Source organism: Lissotriton vulgaris, chromosome 9, assembly GCF_964263255.1.
Source record: "Lissotriton vulgaris chromosome 9, aLisVul1.2, whole genome shotgun sequence".
In the NCBI taxonomy this organism is placed as follows: Eukaryota; Metazoa; Chordata; class Amphibia; order Caudata; family Salamandridae; genus Lissotriton; species Lissotriton vulgaris.
Window position 1 is genome coordinate 585,300,122 of NC_141697.1, and position 13,690 is coordinate 585,313,811.

General features: G+C 47.8%; 1 protein-coding gene across 2 annotated transcripts in view; it reads right to left on the reverse strand.

Annotated features, from left to right (window-relative positions):
- Window positions 1-13,690, reverse strand: part of SNX15 (sorting nexin 15) — a 99,913-nt gene that overhangs the window by 12,464 nt on the left and 73,759 nt on the right. For both annotated transcript variants that reach the window (XM_086938153.1, XM_086938152.1), the window contains exon 6: window positions 6,231-6,365. In XM_086938153.1, coding sequence (XP_086794279.1) covers window positions 6,231-6,365 — 135 coding nt within the window. The remainder of the gene's footprint in view (window positions 1-6,230; window positions 6,366-13,690) is intronic.

Here is a 13,690-nt window from a genome sequence, read left to right on the forward strand (position 1 = left end):
ACTTTATTGACATAGCAGCAAGAAAGATAACACAAACTACATTTCCCATGATCTAATGGGAAAGGGTAGTCAAAGTAAAACAGTCTTTTTAACCAATCAAAACCAAGAACAATGTCCAATCACAGTCGTCCAGCAGTTCTAAAGCCTCTTGCCAGTGTTCTTTCCTCCTCTTTCTTTGCTGCTACGCAGCCAGATAAGTGCCCTTCAGTTTTTCTCTGCTGTGTACTTTGTCTGTTTTTATTATTTCATGCTTTGCTTAATGCTATAATCCTTTGTTGATAATGTGGGCGCTTAGTGCGCTTTATTGAAGTGAGTTTTGCTCGTTTGAATGGTGATCAGGGGGTGTGTGCGCGCAACGAGTATCGGGCAGTCGTTCACTTAGGATCGGCTGCCTTTGTTGTCAGGCTTTCGGTGCGCTTTACTCGTGGTCCGTTTTGGTCTTTAGTGCAAGGGCGTCCGCGTTGGTCTGTGAGAGCGCCGCCTCGCTGGGTTTTGGTTTAGCACCTCCCAGCGCTTGGCTTATTTGTTTCCCCTTAGCCGCGGAGATGGTTTCTCCGTCTCTACGCGACGTACTGCTGGCGTTGCGGTGACGACCTACTACCGCGGGGTGTCGCCTTGAAGTCACGTCGCACTGCCCGAGCCTCTATGGAAACGGGCTTACGGCGCGCGCGACTTCTGACAGGAGCTGGTCCGAGGACAACGCCTGATTTGGTCTGTAGCCCGCAGCGCCTATATTTTCAGCGCTGCTGAGTATCTTTTTGTCACGCTTGGTTCTCTGAGCGCCCCTTTTGATCACCAAGTCTGTACTCCCCCTCAGAATGCCTCTTGAAGGTCTTGTACCAGCCCTGTGGCCACCTTAAAAGGGGACTTCCTGGACCAGTGGGTTCCCTGAGGGGACACAGTGTGCATTGTATTCTGGTTGGCCAGCAGTGGTCCCCTTGGGGCTAGAACCCCACAAATTGCAGGTTTCCAACCGCCCAAATTTAACACGGACACCCAGTGGCTTATATTGATCTATATATATATATATATTCTCCCTAGATCAGGGGGCATTTTGAAAAGTCTCCTACAGGTTTTCTATTGTCCACAGTTATGATGGAGTATTACGATGATGAATACCAAGAGGAGCAAGACCCCTTGGCAGACATGGCCTGGGGGGACGCCTTTTATGAGGCAGTTGACACCTCTATTTATAAGGCAGTAGATTTGGCTATTTCGCCCCTTGAGAATAGGTTTTCACACCAGATTGAACAGGAATTCAAACGCCTGGAGCATAGGGTGGCAGCCACCTCCCAAGCGCCGTCCACTTCCACCCAAGATCCCAGGTCTTCCCCTCCTGCCAAACGTCCTAGAGAACCGGGTGTGGACGTGGATGCCTTTGAACGTTTAAAGAAAACGTTCTTGGATAGTCAACCTTCCGGTTCTACCGCAGTTCCTAAACCTCCTATTCCGACACTCCCTCCGGCTCACCCCAATTCCTCGGGAGACCCTGATCCCGCTTCCAACCCGTCCTGGCCATGGCTCCCATCCCGCCCGCCCAAAGATGCTCGGACTACCACGCCGCAATCTGATATGCTAGACCCCAATGAAATTGTTCATCCCCAATCCTCTGAATGGTTCCCATCCGAAAAAGTGGCCTCGTATGTTGCGGAGCACATACGCCGCCCTCTCGAAAAAGAGGCTCGCAATTGCCTTTGGGTGGAGTGTCCAACCCCCTCCTTGGAGGGAAAGGTGGCTCTCACTCCCGACATTGACCCTCGGATGTCGACATTTCTGCAGAAATTCATATGAGACCCTAAAAAGGGAATAGACAGATCCTGGAGGGCGTGCCAGGATAAGCTCCTGGACGCCCTCGGGCCGGCCACCAAGATTTTAGACATGGCCGAAGAGGCCAAGGCTTCTGGCTCACTTATCTCCCCTGAGACTTTATCTGGTTGGGCGCAGCGAGTAATCATTTTTCTAGGTAACGCTAACTGTGTCCTATCCACAGAGCGCCGCCAGTCCCTCCTGATAAAAATCGATCCGAAACTAGGAGACCTAGCGGATTCGGAGGCCGGTGCCGCCGCTCAAGGTGGATTGTTTGGGGAGCCATTCATAAAAGAATTAGGTAAATTTGTAAATACATTTACTTCCTTAGACAGGGCCCAGTCTACCATTAAAAAAGTATTCCCTTGTGTTTTTCGGGGGGGGCGATTGAGGCAGGGGCCGCTCGACCGGTCGTCAGAATCAGCAGACAACCAAAGAGGCTCCGGAACCTACCAGGACCAGTCCAAGTTTGGCAATTTCTACCCCACGCGTGGTCGATGTGGAAAAGGCAGAGGCTTCAGAAAAGGCGCATCTAACCCTAACTACAGTGAGTGTTCTCCCTTGTTCCCCTCGAGGCATAGGAGGGCGGTTGGCAGGTTGTTACCAGGCCTGGTTGGCCATTATTCAGGATGCTTGGGTTCTACAAACTGTGAGGGGTTTCCATATATAGTTTGTTGGGGCCCCCGTGCAAAAGGTGGCAACACGTCCTGTTCATTTTTCCGCCCAAGATGCGTCCCTGGTGGACAAGGAAGTTCCCTCTCTCCTCCACAAGGGAGCCATTCTTCCCGCGTCGCGTCACCCACAGGGGTTTCTCAGCAATATCTTTTTGGTCGACAAGACCTATGGCGGCAAGAGACCGGTGATCAACCTGAGCGAATTCAACGAATGGTTGGTATACCGCCATTTCAAAATGGAGGGCATTCACCTCCTGCTGGACGTTCTTCGTCCCTCGGATTAGATGGTCCGATTGGAACTCACAGACACTTACCTGGTGATACTGATCTTTCCGCCCCACCGCCGTTTCCTCCAGTTCCTTTGGCGGCAACAGATTTTCGAGTTCACGGCTCTCCCTTCCAGGCTTTCTTCAGCACCCTGGTGCTTCACCAAGGTGCTCAAGCCAGCGGTGGAATTTCTAAGAGCTCGAGGGGTCAGGATGATCTAGACGACATTCTTCTGATGTCCTCTTGCCCCCGTCAATTGTTGGAACAGCTGCAGATGGCTGTGTCCCTCCTGCAGGAGCTGGGCTTTGTGATCAATGATAAGAAATCGTTGTTACTCCCAACCCTAACAATTACATTCTTGGGGTTCATCATCGACTCCGTGTCCTCCACTCTCAGCCTTCCAACCAGGAAAGTGACAAAAATGTGTCACGAGCTGCAACGCGTCCTGGCCAAGCCACAGGTTTCCCTGCGGCAGTTGGTGCGGGTGGTGGGCCTTCTGTCAGCCTCAATTCAGGCCATCTTTCCGGGCCCTCTGCACTACAGGGCCCTCCAACGCCTCAAGGCTTTCTTTCTCAGGAAGGGTTACCCTTACTCGCACATGGTGGACTTATCTGTAGAGGACAAGGCAGAAATCCTATGGTGGTTGGAGCATATGGAGGCCGGGAACGGCAGGGCGATCTTCGGGTCGGCTCCAGACCTGGTCATAGAGTCAGATGCCAGCAGGCTTAGTTGGGGCGCCCGCTGCGGCGGCCTCTCTACGGGAGGATTGTGGTCTCCCGAAGAACAGAAGTTACATATAAACTGTTTGGAACTTCTGGCGGGTTCCTTGGCCGTGCGGTGTTGGACGAAAGATTCGGTGCAGTCTTGCGTCCTTTTAAAAATAGACAACGTATCAGCAGTCCGTTAAATAAATCACCTTGGCGGCACCAGATCAAAGGATCTTTCAGACCTCGCGGCGAGCTTCTGGCAGTATTGCCTGGACAGTCAGGTCTCGGTGACGGCGGAGTATCTGCCAGGTCGGGATAATGTGGATTATCATTCCCATCATTTCAGGTACTCCAGTCTGTGGAGACTGGACCAGGAGGTCTTTGCGACTCTCCGCGACATGTGGAGACCTTGCACGATCGACCTCTTTGCCTCCAGGCTGGATCATCAGCTCCCGTGGTTTTGTAGTTTGTGACCGGATCCACTAGCGGTGGCCACGGACGCTTTTCTCCAGGATTGGAGCACAGAACGGGGGTATGCCTTTCCCCCCTTCGCGATAATCACGTGGACAACCACTCAAGTCCGCAGGTGGGCTGCGGACATGATCATATTCACTCCGCTCTGTAGGTCTCAAGTGTGGTTTCCAGTTCTTTTGGAACTTTCATGGGATTTTCCAATCCTACTCCCACGGTTTCCTACTCTTCTGACGGACCCGAACGGGGACCCTCACCCATTAGTAGTGACGAGCTCCTTGTCACTCATGGCGTGGAAGATTTCAGGGGCAGATGGCAAACCCCTGGCCTTTCGAGAGAAGCTGAAATCCTCATCTCTAAGGCTTGGGCGGACAGTACAGTCAAGCGGTACAGATCCGCTTGGGGCAGATGGTCCCATTGGGGTGTGTGACGGGGTGTAGATCACTTGGTCGCGGAAGTGGTCCATGTGGTGAATTTTTGGGCCCGTTTGGCCTTGAATGGTTTGGTCTATCGGTCGATGAATACCTTTGGATCAGCCATCTCCTCGGGTCATGTCCCAGTCAATGGTTCCCCGTGGGGGAGCATCCAACAGTCTGCAGACTGTTACAGGGTATTCGTCTTTCTGTACCCCCAGAACCACGCTATTCCACGTTGTGGGACGTTAATTTGGTTCTGAATCTTTTTCTATCCTGGCAGCCTAATAGGTTCCTATCCAGGAAGGAGTTATTGGATAAGTTAGCAATGCTCTTGTGCCTGATATCCTGCTGAAGGGTGCCGGATTTCCACGCCCTGGACATTACTGGTCGGGTCTACACTCCTAACGGGGTTACTTTCACTCTGCTCAGACGCACTAAGTGTCACACTAGAGTCATATCCTACCCGGAATGCCCGGATTCTCCTAAGCTCTGTGTCGTTCGTTGCCTCAAGGCCTATGAAGAGATGACGGAGGAGCTTCGAACTCCGGGGGAAAGGCAATTGCTGATTGTTTTGCATAAGCTTTCAAGGCAGTCTCTTCTCCTACCATCGTCAGATGGGTTAGGTGGGTGATGCAGGAAGCAGGCATCAGTCTCAGTCAGTTTGGAGCGCACTCAGCGAGAGGTGCCACGGCTTCCAAAGCTTTTGCCTTGGGGGCCCGCCTGGAAGATATACTTAACCCCTTCCATGCTCATGACGAGCTCAGCTCGTCATGAGGCACAGTTGAGCTGTGCTGATGACGAGCTGAGCTCGTCATGAACAGTGGGGATCAAAGCTTTCCAGCACAGGGGAAAAATAACCACAGCAGCGATGTGGTTAATGCTGCTGACTGGTCTTCTGACTCCACCTTTAAGAGGTTTTACTTCAAACCCATTCTTGATATGGCTCATATGGTTGTGGACAAGCTTTGAACAAGCATAATCCTCGCCTCCTGTCCTGACATAGAATGAAAAATGTCCTAGCTAACGTAACAGAAAGTTTCAATTCTATTAAGGACTAGGAGGTGAGGATTATCCCGCCCATTGCTCCTGGAGGAGTCCCCTCCCCGTACAGTAGTAAGTATCAATTTACTCTGTCTTCACGTTTGATGATTGATGTTCATATGCCAGTACTTACCTCACGTTTTCCTTGCAGGGTAATGGGGTAGTACCTCCGGTAACTTCTCTCTGCTCTTTTCAGGTTCGTATTCCACCAAACAGGACGCCTGAAGAGCAAATTTGGGGCCGTCTCCGCGCTTCGAAAGAGGAGGAAAGAACACTGGCAAGAGGCTTTAGAACTGCTGGACGACAGTGACTGGACATTGTTCTTGGTTTTGATTGGTTAAAAAGACTGTTTAGCTTTGACTACCCTTTCCCATTGGATCATGGGAAATGGAGTTTGTGTTATCTTTCTTGCTTCTATGTCAATAAAGTGAAGAAAGAAGGCATAATCCTCGCCTCCTAGTCCTTAATAGAATTGAAACTTTCCGTTACGTTAGCTAGGAAATTTTTCATTGTGTGGGAGCTTTACTGTCTGAATAATAGGAGTGTCATAGGTAATGCACTACTCTATTCCAACATTATGTGCCCTGGGAGACAAAGTCTGGAATACTCCATCAATTAACCACCTACCAAAAATGTAAATTATCCAACACTTAAATAATTGATCAAATTAACCAATGGAACCCATTGGTAATGCTTGCATTCCACTTCAAATGAGGAGGGAAATTCACAGCTAGTGGAGTGTTCGGGCGTAGTAGACCCCGCCACCACATGATCACATACCTGTAACATGCTATTGGAGTGCCTATCTACAAGAGGAGTTAAAATGAGCAAGAAAGAAGCTTTCTTACCATCTTTACAGCAAGGATCAAAGAGTGCTAGTTCGTTATCTGGCAATGGGCAGTGTGTTGGGGAGATAGGCTCTTCCTCTGCATAGTCAAACAGGAGGTCCAGGTCCTCAGAGGCCTCAGTCTGCAGGATCTCATCTGAGGGACAAAAACAGACTCGTAACTAAATACAGCTTCACTATCCGAAGTGACAACAGCAGACCAGCACATACAGAACAACCTTTTTTTTCCATCCATGTCACAACCCACCCACCATGGAGTACTGCAGATCATATCCCAGCTGCGGCTTTGCATAGAAGTTTCGCCTTGTGTTTACGTTGTCATCTTTAGGACTGGAATACTAAAAGAGTAAACACTTCAAAACTTGAAAATAACGGTTTGATGTTTAATAAGGCATCTCCTTGAGTAGCATTTGATTATTTGGGGCAAAGTAAGCTTCCTCTGGGAACGTGGTGAAGGTGAAAGCCAGGCCATAAACATTGACATATTGTGCAGGTGCTCCAAGATGATTCCCATAAATAAAAATTTCAGACGTAGGCCATCTTGCTTTTAGAGTTAGGATGACGGAGCAGTCCCTGGACATGTGAAAAATGAAGCTGTAGACAAAGAACCCTATTCAGAGGATTTACTAGTGATACAGGGAACACAGACTCTAGACATTGAGAGGAAAAAGTGCATCAAGTCTTCTCTATTAATAACACACACACAAACCCCTCCACACACACCCACAAAACCTCCCCACACACAACCTCACACTAACAAGCACAAACACACACACACTTTCCTCCTGAAGTCTTGTGTTGTGTGGTTCTCCATTCACACAATGAGGATCTCTCCTCTGCACTCCAATTGCATCATCAAGTATTTATTAATGCAACATAGCCAGTAAATGGAAGAAAAACAAAAATCGGCCTAGTCAAGCGGGATGGGCACATGTCATGGATCACTGCGTCTCTGGAGATTTCCATATACATCTCGCGTGGCTGTTCAAAAAATACATCAAATGTTGGCAGGATCAACGGACTTTAAGAGATTTGTAAGGAAGCTGCACATTGATGTATAGAGTCATGAATAAGGGCCTATGGAGCTATTGAATGTGTTACAGGCTTATCCAGGTGCTTGAAGAATATACATTCATGATAAAATTGATGCTGTGACGTTGTTGCTCTATGTAAATTTTTAGGAACTAGATGATAATAAAAATATTATGAGATATATTTCTACATATATATTGCAATGATTTGCACAAATGGACAGTGAGGTAGAGGTCGGAGGACACCTGGCACAGATCCAGCACTACATAGTGAAGATGTGGTTTCAGGGCTTAACTGGTGCGAAGGGAAGAAAGCAGTGGAAACTATAGTAAATGTAAAGAACCCAGTAGCTGATCCTCCTTAGTGTGCTTGCCTTCTTTGACTCCTGAGAGGTGGCCCACTTGCCAGCATCTTTATCCGTATGCTCTGTGCCGGCTGCTGTATCACCTGCCAGGCGGATGCAGATGCTGCAGTCCTAGTTTGTCGCAATTCCAATTGGACCTCCGCAGGATGTCACAGTTGACTGGGGGTCTTGATGAGATTTGTGGGTAAATGCTGATCACCACGTAGGTAATGGAGGCTCTGTATTGGCCAGCAGTACAGTCTCCCACAGACTGATTTCTCTGCCCTGATGCAACAACACACAGGCCTGTTCTCTGGGCATGATGGGCGCTACACGCAGGCAAAATCTTTGGGCACGGGGGCCAGGCAAAGGCCGGCTCTCTGGGTACGATGCTGCCATGCACGGGTAGATTCTCTGGGCACGATGCAAACACTCCCAGGATGATTTACTGACTAACGATGACAGGCCGGACTTGGTTTCGGCAATCACAGTCTCGATCTTCACGGTTCCTGCCAGGAACCAAAGCAAATATATTACAGGCACACAGACAACAGGGTACACAGATAGTTCTCCTCAGTTGTCTGCTTCTCGATGTCCCACAGACACCGGGCCATACTGCAACTTGCTCCTACTGGAGAGATATTCCTTCTGCTGGGTTGGCAGGCTCCTTCCCTTTCTTAGTAAACTGGCTAAGTACAAGCGATCAGGACAGGTAAACAGATCTTGGAGCAAGACATCAGACTCTGTTTCTGCTATGTTAGTATAGCTGTTTCGATAAGAAGTCAATACAGCCACCTAGCTTGTACTGCAGCTTGTGTAACATGGAAGGCAACTTTTCAGCCTGTCCTAAACACTGGCCATGTGAACATAGCTTTACTGCCTATGTTCCTACTCAGAGATAACGAGAATATAGCCACCTTAACTGTGTTATTACCATGGCCACTGGAATTTTGTGATTGTGTGGCATGGCAGCTGTGATTTTCACATAATTATATATTTACTGCATTTGCCACACGATCCATCATCTACTACATAATATGCCGATTTTAGCAAAAAAACAAATCCTTCTCGCTCAAACAGTCCAAAAGTTACTAACAATGGAAAAGAAGGCCCTTTGAAAAGCTGGATTGGTCACCCTTCTTTTGCTTATTGCTATACTTTGGTGTTAAACAGGCTGTAATGAGGTTCAACCAATGCTCAGTGTTACCAAGTTAAAAAAATTACGAAATAATTATGTAATACTATTACAAAAAGTACCACATTATGCCACAAAATTTGACTTTTCTTGCTCCATAATTTTATCAAACCTGCAGTATAATTTGGCCTTCTCCTGCCACATAATTACAGATGCCCTGGTTATTACTCGAGTACACATTACATCACCACCTGACCGATCTTTCTGCTTGCCAGACGTGCATGTTTACTAATTTGATAGCATATGATTGTAGTCTCCCTGCCTGCATTGGTGTTATGATGCCATGTGCATGAAGGCACTGTAAATGTTCATGGCCTTCCTGGAGTGCTACTTGGCGGACACATGAAAACAGTCACCTTTCCTGTGTCGCTGTTTGGCGGGCATGGTAATTTAGCCGCCTTACCTGTGTTATCGGAGAAAGGATAAGAAAATGCAGAAGCCTTTAAAAGGTGTGTCTTACTGTCTGGCGTACATGTGAAAATAGCAGCCTTCCTGTGCTTCTGCTGCTTGGCGGACAAATGCGGCTGCCAGCGGCCCACATAAGAGGGCGCCCGCCTTAGTGCCACAGGATGGCACATGACTACCCCCCTAGTGTTTGGGACGCTCTAAGGGTGGACGCGGCCTGCGTCATTTCCGGTGCGCCAGTGGGCAGGGGAACCAGGTATATGTACCTCCCTCGCCCACCTGGTGTTCTCTTTGTGCCAAGCTTCCTCTGGCAGTCCAGAGGTGATAAGGGGTAACCCCCCAAAATTGATGAGCACCGATTGGTTAGAGCCACGTGCAACTTGGCTCTTCGGGTGGGCAGGGCAGCTTAGGCGTGTCTCCGCTGCCTGCCCTTGGATCGCCCGTAAGTTGACCCACCATGTGGGCATATTTCATTATGCAAATAAACCTGCACCAATGTTTCTCCACAAACAAGGTGTCTGGTGTGTATATTTATCGGGAGATTGCTGTATTTGTGGCAGGGTGTGGGTTTCCGATATTGGTACTATGAATGCAGCCTGTGTTGCTGCTCAGCTGGCTTCAATAATGTAGCCCTCCTCCTCACGTACCCCACCCAACAGGCTGACAAGATTTATGTTGGTATGTTTCCCTTTCTGTGCCACTACTGTGCGAATAATTTTTTCTTAGGTTTTGTGTTTGTCGTATTACAGTTATTTTCTCTGGTCTTAGATTTTAATCAGTAAAGTGTACATACACAGCTATCAGAAAAGCAAGCACGTGTTACGCTTCCAGGCGGTTCTTTTTGAAGACCCGGCCATGTCCTACTACTAAAATCTAAACCTCGGATCTCTACTCACCATAACTACGAAGCTCGTCAGACACGTCGACAAAAAGATAGGAGGGGCCGGTCCCAATTTACCATTTGAAACTAAAATGACCGCTACAAAAAGAAGCCTGAAAAGGCAGTTGACAGAAGAGCATGGGATTCAGCAACCCAGCACACACCTCAAGCGCGCGTCAAATAAACGCCACATGTGTCACGTGCTCACTCATGAGGAAACAGCAGAATTGCACTGCTTCGCCGGGGCACTAGCTGCAGCATTTCACTGAACACACAGCTTTATCACCCCTCCAGTCGGTTCCAGACAATTGTGAGCAGAGGTGGAGTAACGTCACTCCACCCCACCGAAAGTGCCCGGGTCACGTGGCCGGCCAGCCCTCCTCTCACCGGACAATCATGCGCCTCGGAGCTTTGTGGCCTAATCCGCGGCTCTCATTCTCGCCGGAATCCCTGGGGCTGCAGTTTGAAGGTTTCCGCCGAGGCCTCTTTGTCAGCACGAGTCTTGCCAATGAGCACATCACAAAAAGCGCAGGGTTTGGAAACTGGAAATAAAGACAAACGTGACCCCTGGGTGCACATTTAGCTGCCGTGAGGTAACCTCCGCCGGGCTGCTGACTCGCCCAAATCCTTTATCTTCTCACTGAAGTGAAACGTAATCCCCACAATTATAGACGGGTCTTCAGTACAATGGATCCTGGGTACTGGCAGTATCTGAGACAAACAGAGCTCTCAAAACATCTATGGTTACGGACAGAACCCGTATGTGAATGTTGCTTATCACCGCCAAAATTGCTCAAAATGTTGCTATTTTATTTCCTAAATTAAATCTTAATAAACTGTCATTTTTCAATAAATATATTTAACCAGTCATTTCCAAGACGCCTAAGCAAGCTGCAGCTTGGCTCATGATTACCCCAAATAGGCCAGAAAATGCTGGGGTAAGGATAGACATCACATGGTACAGTTCAGTAAATAACTGCTATTACAAGATTTCCTCTAGAAAATGAAAAATTACATTGTCTCCCAAATTCCGCATTTATCAGAATATACTGTTTGTTCTGTACGTGGTAAACTCCAGCAGGTTGGACTTGTCGAAATTCATCAGAGAAAAATTGCGGGAATTTAGGGTAAGTTTGCCACTTTTCTCACCAGCCTGTACTAAAAACACAGGCCGGCAAAAATACTGCCATGTTGTAACCCTAGGTAGAGGTGTTGTTTGCCACAATTCTCGGAGTTGCCCTACCCAGGAAAACAGGGTTTTGCACAAGGATTGGAGTTTACCTACCCTCTCAGAATGAAGTAATATCAGTGATGGCAAATTTTTTAACTGGTACCAGTAATACAGAGTCGTGCGAGTGTATTTTGGATATGACAAACATTTGCATGATATTCCCCCAAACATTTATGCCTTCACAACCCTATTTTGCTAAACCTGTTTTTGTTGGGATAAGGACTCTATGTACTTTACTCCTCCTAACAAGTAGTAAAGTGATTGTGGGCTTTCCCTTCCGAACATGGTAAAATTAGCATACACATAATTCACACATTTAATTTACTTACAAGTCCCTAGTATATTGTACTACAAGTAGGCATGGCCTGTAAATTAAATACTACACGTGGGCTGCAGTATTCATTGTGCCACCCACTAAAGCAGTACTGTAAAACATGTCTCAGGTCTGCAACTGCTGCTTGTCATGCAGTTTAAAACTGCCACTTCGGCCTGGCAAATAAACCTTTTGCCAGGCTAAACCATTCTTTTAAATACCCAATAAGACACCCCTAATGTAGCCACTAAAGGTTGATAGGACAGGGTGTATGATATTTAAAAAGTAGGACATGTGTACTTAAGTTTTACATGTCCTGGCAGTGAAACCACTCCCAAAGCCATTTTTGACTGTAGCATGGCTAGCTCTCTAATAGACTAACACTGGGTTGGATATTAAATTACTATTCTGAAAAAGCCACTTTTACGAAGCTGGCATTTTTCTGCCTAAAACAAATGTGCCTTTCTGCCAGGATCACATGACTGTTAATGGTTTCTCTGTGGTGTGATGTAGATACCTTCCAGACAGGGGACAAAAGGGCCTTGGATGTTGGGAGGGGTGTTTCCCCTCCTGAGCAGTCAGCCACGGCCCGTGCCGGGAAGAGCAGTGGGGCGTTGAGGCCGGGTGGGAGAGATTTTGATGGAGAGGACGAGGGGAAATTAAATAAATAATGAATTTTCCCTCGTCATAGTCTGTTGTAATCCCCCTGATCCGGCCCCACAGCTCTTACCGGCACGGGCCGCGGCTGTGAGCAGTATGGCCTGGGGGGGTTGTACTCAGCTCTTCCTGAGCTTCAAAGGGTAGCCTGAGGGATGTGCCCATCCCTTTTTTGTTTTTTAAAGTTGACAGCCCTGTCAAAACCAAATGCTGCTCACATGTGGGCCTGCCTGCCCTTTGTCTCCTTAAATAGATTGGAGGCAAACCCAGGGGAAGGGGCAGAACTGACCAGAACCAGTTTAGGGTTAGACATAGGGGGTGACACAGCAGCACAGGCTGGCACTGGGTATAAAAGTAGCACCCTCAGAACCTCTTATCAGAACACTCTTGGACATATGGAAACTCAGATGAAGGACTGCCCTGCTGTCTGAAGCCTGAAGGAAGATTGCACCTGCTTGCCTTGAACCCAGGACCCCAGAAGTGCCTCGAAGGGTAAGTTTCCTTACCTGTTTGAGCTACAAGGACACAATAAACTTCCTTGCAACTGCCCAGCACCAACAAGACCTGCTTAAACCCTGCTTCTGGCCTCTGTTGGAGTGAGTCCTAACCCCCAAGAAGTGCCATCCAGGTCCTGGACATGTGACTGGTGTCAGAGTGTACTCCTCCAACCTATAAAATTGCCTGAATTGGACTCCAGGTTAAATTCCAGAGGCTCTGGGTGCTTCGTGTTGAAAAAGAACTGTCCCTGTTCTGTTTCTCACTGCAACCGGACGTCACCAAGGCCAATACGGGACCTGCATCTGATTGCAGATGCAAACTCCCCGGCTACTGACTGCAGACATTACCTGTACGGTGCTCAAACCGATCATCAACGACAGCCCTGCGTTTCCTGCCAACACAAAGCTCTGACTGTCGAACAGCTCTTCGCACAAACAATAATCTCCTTGTGGTCAAACCTTGATCTTGAACCAGCCCTTTGCACTAACAAACACCTCTTAGCAGTCCCCTGCCAATGCAAAGCTCTGACTGGAGCTTCTTGTGTGCAACTGGACTAAGCAGAAGGTAAACGTCCCATTGAGACCTGCCTGGTCTCTATATCTGACCTGAAGTCTATCACAGTTGGTCTGAACTTTTGACTTCGACCCAGTCCAGCGTGAATAGATAATTGCCACTGGCACTTTGTGCTTCTTGGCGCTAGTTTTACTTAAAACGTTAAAAAATCATAACTCTGGTTCTGCTAATTGGATTTTTTCATTTTGGTGTCATTTTATTTCTTGATTAAATATGACTATTTTTTTTAATTGGTTTGGTATATTTTGTGTTGAGTTTTTGTTTTATTACTATTTGAGTGCTGCATAAATACTTTACACATTGATTCTAAGTTAGCCTGACTGCTTTTGTGCCA